General features: G+C 46.7%; 1 protein-coding gene across 1 annotated transcript in view; it reads right to left on the bottom strand.

Moving 5' to 3' along the window:
* The window catches only part of CISD1 (CDGSH iron sulfur domain 1), a 39,402-nt gene that overhangs the window by 14,794 nt on the left and 3,868 nt on the right, over window positions 1-20,740 (bottom strand). The window contains exon 2 of the mRNA XM_015818841.1: window positions 708-913. Within this exon, the coding sequence (XP_015674327.1) occupies window positions 708-913 (206 nt within the window). The remainder of the gene's footprint in view (window positions 1-707; window positions 914-20,740) is intronic.

The raw sequence follows: 20,740 nt of genomic DNA, 5'->3' as shown, positions 1-20,740 counted from the left end.
TAAGGGAAAGGAGAATTCACTCAAGTTTTCTAACCTGCTATTGACTGAGAGCCACACCAGACACGTCGTCAAGAGCTGAGACCAAGTTAAAGACTGGATCAGCAAGAGGGGGCGTGTCAAGTTTGACTACTTGGTCTCAAGAGCAGGCATCCAATGAAAACCCACATGTGAATTCTCCATCTCCCGTACTGGAGAAAAGTCAACAGGACAAACCAATATCATATGAATAAATGTACCCTGATATTTATTTTCTGAACATAAAGGTGTTGAAACGCAATCTTTCTGAAAAAATCTCTGGCATACCCAACAAACATCAAAAAGTATATCTTGTTGAATTAGTTTTAACTTAAGACCATAAAATATTCTGTGGAACTCTTAGCCTTTAATTTATAAATACAGGATATTCCAATTCTTTAAAAAGATTTTGCAGAAATCTTTTTGAACGTTTTCCCCTCTCCCAATTTTTCTGAGCCTTCACATTTCTCTTAAGACATCATCAGGATTTCTCTATTTAAAACACTGATCATTATTTCAAGGATCAATCAAAACATTGTTCTCTAGTACCAGCTTTCTGTATCAATCTCCAGCCATTCTGTTTAGTTTCCCCCCTGACAATTATAATCTAGCACTCATTATTTTGTTTTGGAAATTCAGCAAATACATTCGCAATAAAACTTTACAAGAGATTGAGCATGTTCTTCTCTCACCGTTTTAGATCTCCAACATCGGCAGTAAACTGCTTTCTCTCCCAAATCTTCCATATCAAATGCATGAACTACCTTAGGATTATCTTTCTGAATATCGAGGTTCACCATTCCATTACAGGCTTTGCGTTTGCTAAAAAATTTTTTGTAAGCGAGATACCCAATAGCTGCTGTTCCTGCAGCAAATGCGACTCCAACAACCCATTCAACTGAAAGAGAAAAATAGAAAACAAGTCAAAATTTTCATTGATACAATCTGACCTTGAAAAAAATCAAGAGTTGCAAGATGTTTTCTGTTGGTTTCCTTGGATATGGTTTGCGGATTGCCATCTGTCTTTTAATAGGTTTTCCCTTTTCCCTCCAAACCTGTCCAATTCTCTGCATGTTTTTTTCTTCAGAACATTATGTACAGGACTGAAGCTATAAAATGCAGTCCTATACATGACTACTCAGAATTATATTCCAGTCAAACCAAGAGGGCTTACTCTTCAGTAAGTGGTAGATGACTGCATCTTAATATTTGCTCTAATGGTAGAATATAAGTTAATTAGTTAATTAATTAGTTAATTAATTAGTTAATATTAGTTAATTAGTTAATATTAGTTAATTAGTTAATATTAGTTACTCCTTTGTGCAACTGGATTCTTGATTTTCTTACCAACAGGCCCCAATATGTGCAAGTTGGAACAAATACCTCTAATACCATTTTCTTGAGCACAGGTTCTCCTCAGGGCTGTGTCTTAAGTCCGCTGCTGTTCACCCTGTCGACCCATGACTGTTGTGCTAGGTTTGCCATCAACCATATTGTGAAGTTTGCAGATGATACAACAGTAGTGGGCCTTATTCAGGATGACAAGGTGGAAGCTTACCGCAAGGAGGTTAAAGGGTTGGTGAACTGGTGTAAGGAAAACAGCCTAGTTTTAAATACCGGAAAAACCAAAGAGATCATTGTTGATTTCAGAAAAGGCAGGCACAGCCACACTTCTCTGTGCATAAATGATTCACCTGTGGAAATGGTTACCAGCATCAAATTTCTGGGTGTGCAGCTAACGAGTAGGCTGACTTGGCCGCTCAACAGTGAGAAACTGGTGAAGCGGGCACAGCAGCGCCTGCATTTTCTGCACCGCATGAGAAAGGGGCGTTGTCTTACCTGAACGCCTTTTCTCAGCAGGATGGTGTAGAGTCCACAGAATGGGTTAATTCAGCCTTTCTGCTCAGACTAAGACAAAAAAACTTTGCCACGCCTCTCTCTGGGTGTGTCTTCCCAGTTTTTAGGACTTGTCGAGGCGAAGAATCCAGACGCAAGGCTCCAAATAAAATTTCAAAAAGAAAAACAAAAACTCATGCCTAGACTAAAGAGACACAGGGGGGGATGTGGACTCTACACCATCCTGCTGAGAAAAGGCGTTCAGGTAAGACAACGCCCCTTTCTCCAGCAGGAATGGTGTAGAGTCCACAGAATGGGACATACCAAAGCCACTCATGTCCCTGAAGGGAGGGAAGTCTAGGCTTGTGTCTCATGAGGAGCAACAACTTGCTGCAGAACCCGTCTCCCAAAAACCGCATCTGCAGCAGCAAACCTATCAATCCTATAATGTTTAATAAAGGAAGAGGGGGACGACCAAGTCGCCGCCCTGCAAATGTCTTCAAGCTAGGCCTGGGTAGACCAGGATGCAGAGACCGCAGCGCTGCGCGTAGAGTGGGCCGTGATCTGAGAAGGAACTGGAAGGGACTGCGAAACATACGCCCTCGTGATACAGGCCCGAATCCACCGTCCAATGGTGGAAGAAGAAACCTTCCTCCCCATCGTAGAAGGATGGAAAGAGATGAATAAGGCCTCCGATTTGCGGAAGGCCGAGGTCCACTTAAGATAGTGACGCAGAGCCCTGCGCACGTCCAAGGTGTGCCACCCTCTCTCCAGATGGGAAGGGTTAGGACAGAAGTTGGGGAGTACCAGGTCTTGAGATCGATGAAACCCTGTATTAACCTTAGGAATAAATGCAGGATCCAACCTGAGGACCACCCTGTCCTCGTGGAACATGCAGAGATCCTTCCTGACAGAAGAGCAGCTAGCTCTGAAATCCTCCTGGCCGACGTAATGGCCACCAAAAAGGCAACCTTCAAGGTGAGGAAGTGTAGGGAACATGAACCTAGCGGTTCAAATGGAGAAGACGTTAATGCTTGTAGTACCATGGTCAAATCCCAGGACGGGTAACGATGGATCGTAGGAGGGCCGGTGTTAACAGCGCCCTTAAGGAAAGCACCAACCGCTGGGTGGTGAGACAGGGAATCATGGTTCTCGCAAGTGAGAACTGTCGACAACGCCGCTACCTGTCTGCGTATGGTGCTAATTGACAGGCCCCTATTTAGTCCCTCAAGCAAATATTCTAATATATTTGGGATAGTGACAGATAGCGGCGAGCGATGCTGTTGCCTGCACCAGGAGCAGAAATTTCTCCAAGTGGCATCGTAGATCCTGTTGGTTGATGGGTACCTCGAGGCCTGGATAACTGAGATTACCCCAGGGGAATATGCTAGCCTAGTTAGACCTTCCCGCTCAAGTGCCAAGCGGCTAGTTGGAGCCACTGTGGGTCCGGATGCTGGAGGTTCCCCTGACTGAGAGCTATTCGGTCCGGAGGGATTTTCCACGGTGGCAAGAGCGACAGGTCCACCAGATCTGCAAACCACGGCCGATGCGGCCAAAATGGAGCAATTAAGATTAGCTCCGCTCGCTCTTGTAGGAGCTTGCGAATAGTCGCTTGGAGCAGTGGGAGAGGAGGAAAGGCATAGAGCACGCCCTTGGGCCATACGCTCCGGAGGGCGTCCGTCCCTTCCACCCGCTCTGACTGGAATCTGGAAAAAAACCTGGGGATCTGTGCATTGGCCGGGGAGGCAAAGAGGTCTAGGACTGGTTGGCCGAACCTGTGGGCTGCCTCCCTGAACAAGGGTGGATCTAGTTTCCACTCTGAATGATCTATGGTGGCCCTGCTCAGGGAGTCCGCCTGTCGATTGTCCTCCCCCGAAATGTGTTCCGCTCTTATGGATTTCAGAGTGGACTCCGCCCAAAGTCCCAACGCCATGGCTTCCTGCATGAGGGACCAAGAGTGGGTCCCTCCCTGCTTGTTTATGTGAGCCTTGGCCGTAATGTTGTCTGTCAGGACCAGCACATGCTTCCCCATCACGAGGGGTGAGAACTCCCGGAGGGCCAGGTGAATGGCCCTGAGCTCCAGCCAATTGATGTTGTGGACCAGGTCTGACCTGGACCACCGACCCTGTGCCAAGTGATTGTGAAGATGTGCCCCCCAACCGAACAGACTGGAGTCTGTGGTCAGGGTGATCCTGGTCGGTTCCTTGAAAAGAGTGCCCTTGGATAGGGCGGATGAAGTCCACCAAAGCAGTGAAACCAGTGTTAGGTGTGGAACCCTGACCTTCGTTTTGGATGCACTGATGTTGTGTCTCTGAAAAGGGAGGAACCATTGGAGGCTCCTGGAGTGAAGCCTGGCCCATGGAACGATGCCCAGGCAAGAGACCATCTTCCCCAGGAGTTGGGAAAGTCGCACCAGAGACACCCATTTTTCCCTTCGGACTTGCCAGGCCAGCATCCGAATACTGACCTGGCGCTCTGAGGAGAGATAAACTTCGCAAAGATCTGAGTCTATCAGCGCTCCTAGATGGATAAGCCGTCTTGTGGGAGTCGTGTGACTCTTCTTGAAATTTACGGAAAAACCGTGATCCTGAAGAGTCCAGATTGTGATTTCCAGATCTGACTGGGCTGAGTGGAAGGATCTGGACTGCACGAGTATGTCGTCCAGGTAACACTGTACTCGCACGGGCCTCATCCTTAGATGAGCCGCCAGTACGGCCAAGATCTTTGTGAAGACCCTGGGAGTTGAGGAGAGGCCGAAGGGGAGGGCCCCATACTGGTAATGCCGGTGTGCGTAGGCAAACCACAGAAATCTGCGGTGTTCCTGTAGGATCGGAATGTGAAGGTAGGCCTCCGTCAGGTCGATGGAGGAGAGGAAGTCCCCTTTCCTGATGCTTGCCAGGATGGACTTCAGGGTCTGCATTTTGAACTTCCTGTAAATAAGGAAGTGATTTAGACCCTTCAGATCCAGTATCGCCCTCCATCCCCCTGAGGCCTTGGGGACCACGAACAGGATGGAATAAAATCCGGTTCCTATCTGGTCTGGAGGCACCCTTTCTATTGCCCTGATGTCTAATAAGTGGGCGATTGCTGTCGACACTAAACGAGCCTTTGAGGAATTGTTTGAAACCGGGCACTGTATGAAACGATCTGGGGGTAAAGATTGACACTCTAGTGAGAAACCGTGTCTTATGGTCTCCCTGACCCAGGCGTCCGTGGTAGTGCCCTCCCAGACGTCGTAAAACAAAGCCAGGCGACCCCCAATGGGGCAATCCCCCTTGGCGTCACTTGGGCCGCCTGAATGGCCAGCCGCCTGAGCCCCTGAAGGGACGCTTGTTCTGGGACTGGCCCCTGGCTCCACCACCTTGGCGGTCCTGTTGGCGATCCTGCCTAGAAAGATAGGACCGTGAGCCTCTGGGCCAATCCCAGGACTGCCCTGCCCGAAAGGGCTGCCTCCACTCCCAAGAGTCACTGGAGCGAAAAGATGACCTACGGTAACCTAGTTGGGGTTGCCTATCCAACTTTTTGGATGGGTGAGCCAAGATTTTTCGCTTGTCCTTGCCCTCAATGACATGAGGGTCAAGCACAGCGCCGAATAAGTGCGTTCCACTGTACCTGGAAGTAGACAGGCGCCACTTTGCCTTTAGGTCCGTGCGCCACTGTTTCAACCAGAGAAGCCTGTGTGACGCCACTGTGGCAGCAACTGACCGGGCCGAGCATCTGGCCGAATGCAGAGAAGTATCCGCAATGTACTCTGAAGCTGCTACAATCTTGCCTAGAGTTTGGTGTGCTCTGACCTGATCTGGTGGAATGAGAGCCTGGAGATCCTGTAGCCACATGATCGCTGAACGAGCGAAGAAGGAGGATGAGGTGGCCACCCTTATTGCCCAAACCGAAGATTGGTGAGCCCTGCGGCACGAGAACTCAAACCTTTTATCCTCTGCCTTTAAGAACTCAGCCATGTCCTCGGGAACAGCAGTGTTGGAGAACAAAGAAGCCAACGGGGCATCCACAGTTGGGACTTCTAAAAGAGATGCAAAGGAAGAGGAAACGTTATAGAGCTTTTTATCCAGACTACTTGGAGAAGGAGTGGAAGCTAGGGACGACCACTGCTTTTCCACCGTGGTCCTGAAAACCGATGGACATGGGATCTGAGGTTCCTCCTTGACCTTTTCTGCAGAGGATTGGTCTCTTGATTCGAGGAGGTAGATGGTGTCTCCTCGTGAGCCGAGGTGAGTTTAACTGTGGCTATGGCCTTTAATAGGAGGGACCGGAATATGGAAGGATCGAATAGACCCGAGGATGTCACCTGCTCAGGAGCTGGTTCCTCATCCTCTGACAATATGTTGTCCGCTGCCTCTAGGTCGATTGATCCCCCCTCCCCTACTTGCGATGAAGTCTCTGAGACATCAGAACAAGGCCCTATATCCTGCCCCTCCTGGGGGGTGGAGCGGGTGTGGAAGGGGAGGAATGTGACTGTTCCTGGTCCCGGCCGGCAGATGCCATAAACTGCTTGAATGCATGATGCATAAAGGCCTGGAATTGACTCTGGGACCACATTTCCTCTTGATCCCTGGAGCTGGCCCCAACCCCAGTTGGGACACGTCTGCTCACTGGTGCTTGGTGGGACGAAGAAGAGGAGGAGAAATGATGAGGACCAACCTGCTCAGTTTCCCCCTGAGGAGACGGAGATCGTGGAGCATCCTGTGATGATGCAAATTGAGGCTCTAGCGAAGGGGCGTCCAATGGGGCGGGGAAAACCAATTCAGCCCCAGTGGACCTCAGCCTCTGTGCCTTGGAGAATTCTCTTTCCAATGCTAGGTGCCTCGTCGAGGCCTCTCGCTCAGCTGTTTTAGACACCTCCTTTGTAATTAAATGTTTGGTTTTAGCTTTTTTCTTTCCTCCCCCCACTGCTACTTCCTCTGATCTGCGTTTTGATTGAGCAGGGGGGACACTGGTCTGAGTTGCCTGGGGCGAGGGACTGTCTGCCATTGTGCTCTGGGTACTCCTAGGCAGTCGTACCCAGAGGTGGGGGAAAATTAACACGCAGATCACGCAGAGATGGAAAACCGATCCTTACTCTGAACAGCTAACAATGGCAAGAGCAGCCAGACAGCGTTCTAATACTGCCTGTATAGGCCTGTGACTAAAGGTCACTGACTAATTGAAACAGGTGGTCAAACAGGAATCTCCTCACTCCTCTCTCTTAGATATAAAATCAGAAAATACACCTTGAGTGGTTCATTGCAGTTAAGTCCCAATCAGAAAAGTAGAAAATAAGTGCACAGCACCTGCGGTGACTGTGAGACAAATACTTTTCCCCCCCGCACAGGCCTGCTCATAGACCAAGGCACTCAGGCAATGCAATGATACAGTAGAAACCGATTTGGCCTTCAAAATGGCTTAGCCAGGAGGCCCTTGTAAATAACCCCTTGTTTTAATAAGGAGAGAGGAACAAGGATTTTAATATTATTCTTTAGAATAAGGTCTGCAAAAAAACTTCCCTCACGTGACCTTATGTGCAATCCCCCTTGTAGATAAGGGAGTAAGCAGTGAAATCCGGCCTTCAAAATGGCGTCCGCCACGTGGCCCAGCAAAAGAGCGCCCTCGCTAAGACCTTCAAAATGGCGGCCGTGAGATTCAGCGTCGTCAAAATAGGATCGAGGGAAGCTTGAAGACCCTTGGTAAGAGTTTTGGGCAAGGATAAGAGAGGGAAGGAAAAGCCTTAATTTCCCCCCCCCTTTTCTCCAAAACTTGCGTTTGGGATCGCAGCAGCTGCTGCGATCCGAAGAGAGGTTGGAGGCAAGGAACGTTCCAAGAAGCCTGCTGTTGAAGGCGTAGTTGGTTCAGCAATCCGGAGACCGGGGGAAACGCTCTCTCTCCGAAGAAATAAGCTCCGGAGTTCTCCTGTAATCCGATCTCCGCAGCTCAGCCGAGCTTCGGGATCGCGGAGGCTTGCCATTCGACTCTCCCTCGAACGGAGCTTGCAGCCTCCCACCTTCGAGCCCCGAGGGGCAGCAGGGAGAGAAGGCAGAATCCTTGTCTCACCGAATAGGAAAAAAAAAATTTATTTTTTTTTGGAGATACCCAATTATTGGAAAGAAAATTTGGAAATTCCAATCTTAAGTATATCCAATTGAAGAGAATAACAAATTTAATTTGGCCTAGCTAAGGAGCCTTGCAAAAAACGTGTGCTAAGCTCTAGACTAAGATAAAAAACTGGGAAGACACACCCAGAGAGAGGCGTGGCAAAGTTTTTTTGTCTTAGTCTGAGCAGAAAGGCTGAATTAACCCATTCTGTGGACTCTACACCATTCCTGCTGGAGAAAAGCACATCTTCCTTCCCCTGTCCCGACCACTTTCTACAGGGGGACAATCGAGAGCTTCGTCCTTTTGTTATATATTCAAGATGGACAATATTTAATATTTATTTGCTACGTTTATGTAGGGATGTGGGTCTATACCTATGTTGTTCATAGTATGTTTAGGTGTGTGTCATGTATGTGTTTCACTTTGAGAGCGGCCAACTAAATTTCATTTTTGATGTGTGCCATTGTGCCCACAGTATAAAAATGACAATAAATGTTATCTTATCTTATCTTACATATATTAATTATATGAGTTTGCATCAAGGATTTCAAGAAACATAAATTAGATTACCACTTCAAGGGAAGAATCTATTTAATTTTGCGAATTATTATTAGAAAGAGCATCACATACAAAGATACAGGATAGACTAGAAACCAGGAGACTGTGAAATTTATCCTTTCAACCATAGGAAAAAGATAATGGCTTCTGAAATTTTGCCAAGAAAACTGCATGGACTAGTCCAGGCAGTTTCCAGGAGTCAATAATGGCTTGAAAACACCAAAAACCAAAACCAAACACTCCACCCATCACCAGAACAAGATACTAGATTATATGTAGAATTGCGTTAAGATGTATTGTATATACATCTTTGTGGTATACCTCAAAAGTCAAGCCAGTCGCTGCACATTGATCATTCAGAAGTCAATAAATAACAGAATCTAAAGTATGAAAGTTTTATAATTCTACATGTGATAAATTTGTAACTTCAAAAATTGACTCTGAGTTATTAAACATGAAAATAAGTTCCAATTGTCAATGTTAAAACATGTTTGCTTTGGAATTAATTTTATTTCTTATTTCTAACTGCAGTTTGCTGATCCCACCAAACTCTACTAACGAGATCACCTAGAGCTGCCCTTCCTTAAACGACTATCCAGTACATAACTTTTTCAGAAGTATCTGGCTTTGCTCATATTTTCAGTTAAACACAAGGAGTGGTAGATTTACTCTAAGTCATAATCTTAAAGCAGTAATTATTAACTCGTAAAAAATTCTTTAACAGGCTTATTTCTAATAAAAATGACATGGATTATGTTCGATATGATCTAGCCCTAAATATACTCTTCAGAATTCACACGTCACTTTCATTTTTAGAAGGTACATAAATATATTATTCTGAATTGTTTCAAATGAATTTTATTTATAAACTGCAATGATTTTATTATCTAGTAAGAAGGTATATACTTGTGAAATCATCAGGATGTGGATTGCTACCAATTTAATCAACTGTGATGGATGTTTGGAGCATGATATACTAGAACTATCACCAGTTTTTAATTATACTAATATCCTCATTTGATCTGGCTAGCTTTCTCTAAAAAAGAGAGCGATTGATGATCTGAAGAGCTTAATTAATATACTTTTCAAAGGATTTCCTTTTATAGCTGGCTTCCATAATTAAGTTTTAATCAATAAAAGGTACACTCCAGACCAGAAAATCAATTTGCAAGAACATGTTTTGCATCTTTTTTTTTCACTATTTATTTATTTTCCCTGTATTTCTCTTTAGATTCTTTTTCATCACCTCAACATTTCTGATTCTTTTGTCTTTGCACTTTTAGAGAACTTTGTTACCAGGGCTGTTATTTTATCTCTCATCTTTATATTAGCAGGTAAAATAAAGTTATTATACTTCTGTATAAATTTTTTACACAAAACATTAAAAATGCTTTTAAAAATCTAATTTAAATTTGATTAATGTTGTATAAATCTAGTTTGAACAAACAAGTCAAAAAGGTACTAAAAAATATCTACCAATCTTTAAAGTGACTATTATCTGCCTCTAAAAAGAGGTCTATAACCTCTGATGAGATGGACAGCACATACATTTAATAAATAATGGTTACAGAAGGGGCATTGCCTTACCTGAATGCCTTTTCTCAGCATGAAGAATGGAGAATCCACAGATGGGTTTTAGAAGTCCTCTAGCCCAATTAGATCAATCAATCAAAGTTGCCACGACCCTGCTGGACTGGACCATGCCCCAGTTTTGAAAAAAAGGGCGAAGCCAATGATTGTGTGACGTGTTGGCTCCCAGACTACTGCCACTGACCTGACTGCGAAATTCAAAAGGGAGGGGGTGGATTCTCCATTCTTCATGCTGAGAAAAGGCGTTCAGGTAAGACAACGCTCCTTCTCCAGCATGAAAAGAATGGAGAATCAACAGATGGGACATACCAAAGCCCATGTAACCCTACGGGTGGGACGCAGGCCGGTCAAGTGTCGGTGCTGCTTGGACCAACTGCTGTAAGACACGGCGGCCGAAAGAGGCCTCTGCAGAGGCAAATTTGTCGAGTTTGTAATGATGGATGAAGGGGAAAGGCGATGACCATGTTGCCGCCCTACAAATGTCAACTATAGAAGCTTGAGTCTGCCACACAGCTGATGTAGAAGCACTGCGCGTGGAATGTGCCGTCAGACGGCTTGGAACTGGCAAGGAACGAACCTGGTACGACTCTGCAATACAAGCCTTAATCCACCGGGCAATAGTAGAAGAGACCTTCTGACCCTTAGAAGCTGGAGGGAAGGAGACAAAAAGTGCCTCAGATCTACGAAACGCAGCAGTCCGCTTAAGGTAATATCACAGTGCCCTGTGCACATCCAGAGAATGCCATTGCCGCTCCAAGACATGTGATGGGTTGGGACAAAAGTCCGGCAACACAATCTCTTGTGCCCGATGAAACAGGGTGTTAACCTTGGGAATAAATGAGGGGTCCAACCGCAGGACCACCCTGTCCTGGTGAAAGGTGCATAGGTCTTCCCTAAAGGAAAGAGCTGCCAGTTCAGAAACATGCCTCGCCGATGTAACTGCAATCAAGAAAGCCACCTTATGAGACAAGAGATGCAGAGTGCAAGACCTGATGGGTTCAAAGGGGGATCCCGTAAGAGCCTGGAGTACCCGAGGTAACTCCCAAGTGGGGTAGCGGTGGACTACAGGAGGCTTGCTGTTTGTGACCCCCTTGATAGAGGATCGAACCCTCGGGTGCTGAGACAATGGTGCAGAATTGGCACATGTGAAAACCATGGAGAGTGCCGCCACTTGCCTACAGATAGTGCTGGGTGCTAGGCCTTTATCCACGCCCTCCAAGAGATACTCGAGTATTCTCGGAACAGTAACAGAAGAGATGGGCAAACTATTGCGATCACACCAGTGACAGAAGTTTTTCCAAGTGGCATCGTAAATCCGATTTGTCGCCGGCCGCCTAGAGGCCTGAATCATTGAGATCACTCCTGAAGAGTACGAACCTCATATTAGGAACTGGAGTTCAGATGCCAGGCGGCTAGTTGGAGCCACTGCGGGTCTGGGTGTTGTAGGACCCCTTGCGTTAGAACGATCCGATCTGGAGGGATCCTCCATGGAGGAACTACGGCAAGGTTCACAAGATCCACGAATCATGGTCGCCTCGGCCAGTATGGGGCCACAAATATCAGCTCTGCTTGCTCCTGCAACAGTTTTCTGATGACAGCCGGAATCAGGGGGAAAGGAGAGAAAGCATATAGTAGCCCCTCTGGCCAAGGACTGCAGAGGGCATCTGCTCCCTCCGACCCCTGAGAGGGGAAATGGGAGAAAAACTGGAGGAGTTGGGCGTTCGCTGGGGAGGCGAAAAGGTCCACCCTCGGCTGGCCGAACCGATGCATGATCTCCCGAAAGAGACGGGGATGTAGACGCCACTCTGGTCTACCGTAGAGCGACTCAGGTAATCCGCCTGCCGGTCTGCCTCTCCTGAAATGTGCTCCGCCTTCAGGGAAAGGAGATTTCGCTCCGCCCATGATCCCAGTAACGTGGCCTCAGACATCAGGGCCCGAGATCGAGTGCCGCCCTGCCTGTTTACATGAGCCTTTGCCACCACATTGTCCATCAGGACCAACACGTGACATCCCGCAACCGTTTTCCGGAAGTGGCAAAGTGCTAGGTGTATGGCCCAGAGTTCTAGCCAATTGATGTTTTGTTTGAGGTCCCGCTGGGACCACTGGCCCTGGGTGAACTGAAGTCGAAGGTATGCCCCCACCAGCCGAATAGGCTGGCATCCATGCTCAAAGTCACTCTAACGGGTTCTCTGAAAAGGGACCCCTTGGACAAAGCCGGGGATAGCCACCAGAAAAGGAATCTGAGTGTCTGCGCTGGAAACCGTACCCTCTGGGGAAAGGAGCTTATGCCCCGCCTCTGGTAGGGGAGTAAGAACCACTGGATCTGTCTCGTGTGGAGTCTGGCCCAGGGCACCATGGCAATGCAGGAAATCAGTTTTCCCAACAGCTGAGAGAGCAGGGCTAGGGTCACCCGTTGCTCCCTGCAGACCTTGAGGACCAGAGTACAGATGCTGACCTGATGCTCCTGAGATAAAAATACTTGACAAAGGTTGGTATCTATTATTGTGCCTAAGTGTAACAGTCGGTTGACTGGAGTCAAGTGGCTCTTTTGGAAGTTGATCAAAAAAACATGATCCTGAAGCATCTCGATTGTTAGTGCCAGGTCCGACAGCGCTTTCGGTGCAGAGGACGACTGGGTTAGGATATTGTCCAAGTAACACTGAACGTGAATCGGTACCAACCTGAAGTGTGTGGCAAGAACCACCAGGACTTTGGTAAATACCATGGGGGCCAATGATAGGCCGAACGGCAGAGCCTTGTATTGGTAGTGATGTTTGGAATACCTGAATCTGAGGAACTGTCTGTGACCCGGATGTATGGGGATATGGAGGTATGCTTCTGTAAGATCTATTGACGTCAGGAAATCCCCCTGATGAATGCTGGCCAAGATGGATTGAAGAGTTTGCATCTTGAACTTGTGATACGCTAGGTACGAATTCAGGACCTTGAGATCGAGTATCGGTCTCCAGCCCCCCGAGGCTTTCGGAACCACGAAGAGGATGGAGTAAAAACCCTGCCCCAATTGATCCGATGGTACCTGCTCTATGGCCTCTACGTTTAGCAGATGTTGAATGGCTTCCCTCATGAGAAGCTGCTTTACGGGATTCCGCGAAAAGGGACAGGCGATAAAATGTTGAGGGGTGTGTGTTAAGAACTCCAGGGACAGACCGTCCCTGATGGTGGTGAGAACCCAAGTGTCCGTGGTGGTGTCTTCCCATTTGTGGAAATAATAAGTCAGTCTGCCGCCTATGGGAGGAGTCCGTCCCGAGTCACTTTGACCTATGGAAGGGACGACCTCCCCTTCCACGAAAGGACTGCCTGTTTTGAAATTGTTGTCTGGATCTGTCTCTGTAGCCGGACCGATCCGAGGAACGGTCCGGTCCTGCTGGAAAGGACCGAGATACGTTCTCCGAAACCTGGTCTGAACCTGGCCGAAAGGAAGGACGGCAGTTGTATGGGGTGAAACACCTGCCTGTTCTCTTGGAAAGATGAGAGAGTACTCTCTTCTTTTCCCTGTTCTCCACCAGGTAAGTAGTAAGTGCCTCTCCAAATAAGCAACCGCTCTGGTATGGGGCAGCAGCTACTCTCCATTTGTGCTTGGTGTCGGCACGCCAGTTCTTAACCCAGAACAACCTACATGCGGCAACGTTGGAGGCTATGGCACGGGCCGAGAATCTGGCCAATTGCAAAGACACGTCCGCCATATATTCCAGTGCTGCCCGTAATTTGGTCATGTCCTGGTGCACTCTTACCTCGTCTGGGGAGATCCTGGACTGAAGTTCGTGTAGCCAGATCAGTGAAATCCTGGCGAAAAAGGAGTTCGACATGGAAGCTCTAATCGTCCACACTGAAGCCTGGTGTGTTCTGCGGAAAGAAACCTCGGACTTTTTGTCCTAAACCTTCAGAGCCTCAGACATATCCCCTGGAATCTTGGAATCAGACAAAATGGGGGAAAGGGACTCGTCTACTCCCAGAACCTCCAGCGCGTCATTGAGGGTAGAAACCGTATCTAAAAGCTTGCGGTCTATTCCCCCAAGGGCCGAAAAGTGCCAGGGGATCCCCATTGATCCTGTATGGATTTCAAAAACATGGGGGGGCAAGGGATCTGCTGGCTTTTTACAACTGGTTCCAAAAACAGTGATCCAGAACCTTGACTAGGAGCCTGATCGACCAGCTGGGGCTTCACCGGTTCGATCTTTCCAGTGGTGCAGGCCTTGCGTAAGAACGAAGGGAAAGAGGTAGGATTGAACACATCGACCAAGGGAGTGGTCTCCATGTGCGTCTCCTCATCATCTGACCACTGACCCTCTTCGAGGGCCTGCTCAGAATATTCGGACACCTCGCTGTCACAGGAATGTGGTGACGAGGCCGGATCTGGGTACTGATAATCCCTGGACCGGGAAATCCCCGTGGACGGAGGGGGGTTAAATGGCCCCGGGTCCGAAAGAGTCCGCGCAGAAGACACCATAGCTTGAGCAACCGCCTGAGAAATCATGGCCTGGAGTTGGTCAGTAAATGAAGGCTGATCCGGGGGCCGAAGGCCCGCCGCTGTAGGAGTGAATGAAGCCGATGGAGCCAGAGGCGGACCCACAAAGGAAGAACTCCCGAGGGTCCACAAGCCGCTGAGGGAGAGGTGAATTCGGTGCCTGGTACCGGATCTTGGATCCGTACTCTCAGATCCTGTTCAAAAAGAGAAAGATGATCCTGGCTGAATCTGAGTGAGGGACCTTGATCTAGACCCTGTTCTGGGGACCAAGCCCGCACGAAGGACGAGGGGCGTGGGCCCTCCATTGTGGATGTAAGAGGGGGAGGTGAGGTAGCCAGGACCTCCGCTGCACGCTGTTGGGCTTTGGAAAATTGCCTTTCTAACGCCCTATGCCTGCTACCAGCCTGCTTCTCGGCCACCTTAGAGGTCCGTTTGGTTTTGGCCTTGATTTTTGCGGCCGCTTCTTGGTTGGGTGACTTGTGTTTCTTATTTCCACTGGAAGTAGAAGCCTGTGGAACGATGTTATCCGCCATAAATGAAAAAGCAAGAGTTTTCCAGCAGATCGCTGAAGCTGTCCTGATCTGCAGGAGATGTGGCTACGGCCCACCTGGGTGGTACAGGCCTACACGAGGATCTGTGAAGTCTGGCCCACCGTTAAGCACGGAGTCACACTGTACAATGGGTGTCGCGCACCAACAAGCGAGCTGTCTTCTCCCCTTTTAATTGTATACTATTCTTGATTATTATTATAATAAATAATTTTGTGTGACGGGGACCCTCGTGCCTCACTTACTAGCGGCTATGACAGTAATTGCCAGTCCACTAGATGCAGACAGCGGAACAGGGAGAAAAGAAACAGCCCAATTGAGTTCAGCTCAGCAACTGGAGCAATCTAGCAGGTAAGAATGTAAGAAATGCTTATGACTGTATACTCAATAGAAGAAATAATATAATATAAACAGCTGGGAGTGCTGATTAATGCACGATGCAGAAAGGAGATTGCAATGGTAGATCCCTGTCACCAGACACGTGGCGATCCAAAATGGCGCCTGCAGCAGGGGAGGAGAAGAGCCTAGAACACTCTTGCAGATATAGGAGCCCCTATATCACAGGCAAAAGAACCCAGGGAAACAGAGCTCCTCCGGCCGGAGATTAAATAAAAAACAAAATAAGGTTCTAAACTGCAACTAACAAGAGAAAAGCTAACAGGCGAGTGAAGACGTTCGTATGGCGAGCCACAAGATGGCGCCCGCGACTACCAATGAGGAAAAGTAAAGGTGAGAGCTGTTTTTGAGGGAAAAACAGATAAACACTGGGCAGAAGTTAACGAAAACAAAGGCTTGCTGTAAGCCAGGAACCCGATCGACGCGCTGTGCAGAAAGCAGCGATCACAATGATCAGTTGGGCAAAGGCTGTAAAACTGCCAAAGGCAAACAGCTAATTTGCAAACTAGGACAGCGCTGAGCCCAGCGCTGACTAGCTGGCAAGAAAGAAGCGAAGAATCCACGAATTAAGTTAAAGAAAATACAACCTGTCTTCCTAAAGTCTTTTCTGGGAGCCAAATTATCACGTCTCTTCTGGGCTGAGACCAAAAAGAAACTGGGGCATGGTCCAGTCCAGCAGGGGCATGGCAACTTTGATTGATTGGTCTAATTGGGCTAGAGGACTTCTAAAACCCATCTGTGGATTCTCCATTCTTTCCATGCTGGAGAATACTTTGCTTTTATTGTTTATTTTGCCAACTTTCCTAGGATCATTTCAGATTCCAGAGCTGGGCATAAATGCATCCAATAAATAAACAGTATATAATGTTGCCAACTCCTTCATGGATTACTGCCTTGTCATGGCAAAGGGGCTTGCATAACTCAATGAAACTATGAGCTATGCTGTGCAGGGCCACCCAAGATGGACAGGTCATACCAAAGAGTTCTGACAAAATGGGATCCACTGGAGAAGGAAATGGCAACCCACTCCAGTATCTTTGCCATGAAAACCCCATGGACAGTACCATAAGGCAAAAAGATATGACGCTGGAAGATGAGCCCCTCAGGTCGGAAGGTATTCAATATGCTACTGGGGAAGAGCAGAGGGCTAGTACTAGTAGTGCCAGAAAGAGTGAAGCGACTGGGCCAAAGCCGAAAGGATGCTCAGCTGAGGATGCATCTGGTGGTGAAAGTCCGAGGCTGTAAAGATCTATTCTCCATATGAACCTGGAATGTAAGATCCATGAATCAAGGCAAGCTGGACGTGGTCAAACAAGAGATGAGAAGACTGAACATCAACATCTTAGGAATCAGCAAACTAAAATGGACAGGAATGGGTGAATTTAATTCAAAGGACCATCAGGTATACTACTGCGGGTAAGAATCCCTCAGAAGAAATGGAGTAGCCTTCATAGTCAATAAAAGAGTAGGAAAAGCAATACTGGGATACAATCCGCAAAATGACAGAATGATCTCAGTGCGAATCCAAGGCAAACCATTTAATATCACAGTAGTCCAAGTCTATGCCCCAACCACTGGTGCTGAAGAGGATGAAATTGACCTATTCTACGAAGCCCTACAGCACCTTATAGAATCTGTTGGAATATTCATGAGCAGGAAGAATCATGTGGTAACTCAGTCAGCCAATGTGAAGAAAGTGCTACTGAGTCTGTGCAAAAGGTATTGAGTTAGAAGCTGAATTGTTATTCAGTCTCAGGTCTGTCTCTGCTGTAAGAAGTCTTCATTTATTATGCTATGTTGCTGTGAAGAAGAATGTATGGTATTGTAAATTTTTTTGATATGAATATAAAGAGTTTATTTGAATCAGCTAAATGCAGTCAACTGTGAGAGCTTCTGATTTATTTTCACCAATAGAGAAATTAAAATTCTCTAACAGGTTATGGGCCCAGAACTTACTAAGGACTGCATTGTAATTTAAAGCTGGAAGAAATTGCCTGTATTTAGAAAGTATAAGAACAAGGCAGAATTAGCAGAATGGCTGCAATGGAATTTAAGGAAAGCTCTGTGCCTCGTTTAGGCCAAAAGAATTACATTATATGGGCTGCGAAAATGGAATGTTTGCTGAAAGCAAAAGAGCTGTGGTATATCGTAGAAAATCCCCCACAAGTGTTTGCAGCTGCTGATCAGAAAAGTCATGATCAAGCATTGGCTTATCTCATCTTAAATTTAGATGATGAACAATTTCTAAATGTTGCAAATTTAAAGACTGCAAAGGAAATTTGGCTGAAGTTGAGAACTGTGCACATGAATGTTTCTGCATGCAATATAGTGCAATTGTCTAGAAAACTTTACAGGGTCTGTTTGCAACCAGGTGAATCTGTGGAACAGCATTTAAATAAAATGCAAAGTTTATTTTTGGACTTAGAACAACATGGGATTAAATTCCCTGAGTCCCAGAAGGTTTTATTGGTGTTGAACAGTTTAGATAAAACCTGGGACACAGTTTCTGCAATATTTGCAGAAGAGGAAGAACAAGACTTAAATTTTGAGCCTTTAAAGGCATGTTTGCTTAATGAAGATGAAAAACGCCATTTCAGGAGTAGCCATGAGGAGGAGAAATTCCTGAGGAGGGGGTCCAGACTGCAAGTCTCCGGAGAAGGAACCAGCAGCAGATGGGACCAAATTGCAACAAAAGAGAGATTTTGCAAGCAGCAAGAAAAGAATTGCTACATTTGTGGAGCGAGCACACATCTGAAAAGGAACTGTTTGCAGAGGAACAATTTGCAGCAAAGGACATTTGTGCATGCAAAGAAGACTAATTTGCAAAAGGAACATTTTGGTGTTGCAAACGTTTGCAATAGCAACAACAGAGACAAGTGGCTAATAGATAGTGGGGCAAGTCAAACAATTGTTAATGACTCTGAATTATTTTGCAGGTTTGTTCCAGTAGCACAAGAAGCTGTGGCTTTGGCAAATGGCCAGAAAGCAAAAGTCATCGGAAGAGGCGATATAAAAATTCCATATTTGGAATCAAAGTTTACCAATGTGCTTTATGTACCTGAGATGGAACATAATTTGTTAAGTGTGTCTAATTTAGACAAACAAGGTTTTGAGATCATTTTTGTAAATGGGAAGTGTCTCATCAAAAGGAATGGGAATATTTGTGCAGAAGGCATAAAGGAAGATAATCTATATATATTGCAGGGATAAAAAGTTCAATGTTCCCATATATTTAAGAATGTTGCAGAGCATGATTCGTGCATTCATCTTCTACATAGAAGACTTGGCCATGCAAGCTGGTGGTGTGCAGCAGCAGCTCATTTGCCTTAGCCCGCCCCTCCCCTCCCAGCTTAACCCCGTCACGCCCCACTTTGCTGGGCTTCTCCTCGCGTGGCTATGCTTTGCCAGGCCAGAAAGGGTGAGAAGGAAAAGAAAGCAGGAAGGGTTACTCTGTGTGTGTGTGTGTGTGTGTATGTGTGTGTGTGTGTGTGTGAGAGAGAGAGAGAGAGAGAGAGAGAGAGAGAGAGAGAGGAGTGGAAGAGAAGGAGGCGGAGAGACAGAGAGAGAGAGAGCCAGGAGGGAAAGAGGAGGAAGCCGAGGTTTTACAAAAAAGGAGAGCTTCCACCTTTCCCCCCCTCCTTCTCTTTTTTATTAACCTGTGTGTGTGTGTGTGTGTGCGCGCGCGCGCGCGTGTGTGTGTGAGAGAGAGAAAGAGAGAGAGAGAGAGAGAGAGCCAGCAGGGAGTTGCAGAGTAAGCAAATTTACAAAAAGGGGATCTCTCTCTCTGTCTCTCATACACATACACATGAAGGTGGTGTGCAGGCAGGCAAGAGAGCAAACTTGCAGATTAGCTTTGTGGTCTATTCTTGCCTCCTCCCCTCCCTAAAATCCAGGCAATAAAAAAACTCTTTGGATTGAATGGGAAGTTAGGAATTGGTGTGAGTTGAAATTAAAAGGCCGAGTCAACTCCCCCCCCCAATTATTTTGTCAGAGACAAAAATACTTCCCTTCATCTGCTTTTTTATAATTTAATCCAGTCTTACCCAAACTAATATATTTTGGGTGTCATGAACCACAGTTCCCATCATCCTGTGGCTATGCTGGCTAGAAATGCAATGCCTTATTTTCTTTGCAGTATGCGCCTAGGAGGCAGTAGGTCTGTAGGATTTAGATGCATTTAAACATTTGTTTCTTCTGCCTAATTTATTAAATCAACATCTAATTTGAAATTAAAAGTTTCTGAGAAATCCAGGGTGGTTTACAAGAAAACTCTCAAAGACAGCTATTGTAAAGGATCACTAGCACTGCTTAAAACAGTGGTTCTCAACCTGTGGGTCGGGACCCCATTTGGGGTCGATCGACCATTTCATGGGGGTCGCCAAGCAAGGCTGTCCACCATTTTTTTTGTCCGCCATTTTTTTTGTCTGCCATTTTTTCCCCCTTTTCCGGCGGGTGCCTTACCTCCCTTGGGCTGGGCCAGCTGGTGGTCGGCCTGCTCCGTCTCTGCCGCTTGCCACCTACGCCTCGGCCGGCGCAGGGGGCGGAACCACTCATGTGCGGCGCTCCCGGGCAGGGAAAGTCCTCGACTTACGACCGGTTGGGTAGTCCTCGACTTACGACCGGTTTAGTCCTCGACTTACAACCGGTTGGGGTCGCGGCATTAAAAAGGTTGAGAACCACTGGCTTAAAACAATATTAAAAGTGTGTATTTTAAGAAAGAAAAATAGTAGTAGTAATTTACTTAATGCTGTTTGACCATAAAATGTGTTGTTGTTTTACATATGCCTGGCTGAATAGTATGTTTGGAGTTGCCTCTAAACGGGTGAGGGTTGCACTGTTCATATTTTCTTTAGACGAAAGTTCTATAATGGGGGTACTGTCTTTGAGAAGGCTCTGCTTGTGGCCACTGTTCTATAAACCAAACCAGGGGGGGCATCTAGTCTAAATGGATGGTAAACATAGATGATTAGGGGGCTGGAGGCTAAAACATATGACAAATGTTTGTGGGAATTGGGTATGTCTAGATTAGTGAAAAGGACTAGGGGTGGTGACATGATAGCAGTGTTCCAATATTTGATGGGCTGCCACAGAGAAGAAGGGGTCAACCTATTTTCCAAAGCATCAGAAGGCAAATAATAGATGGAAACTAATCAAGAAGAAAACCAGCCTAGAACTAAGGACTTGTGAAAACAACTAACCAGTGAAAAGGCTTGCCTTCAGAAGT

Source organism: Protobothrops mucrosquamatus, unplaced genomic scaffold (assembly GCF_001527695.2).
Source record: "Protobothrops mucrosquamatus isolate PMUCROS unplaced genomic scaffold, P.Mucros_1.0 scaffold803, whole genome shotgun sequence".
Classification (NCBI taxonomy): Eukaryota; Metazoa; Chordata; class Lepidosauria; order Squamata; family Viperidae; genus Protobothrops; species Protobothrops mucrosquamatus.
The sequence above is the reverse complement of the archived record's forward strand: the minus strand, read 5'-3'. Positions and strand labels throughout refer to the sequence as shown.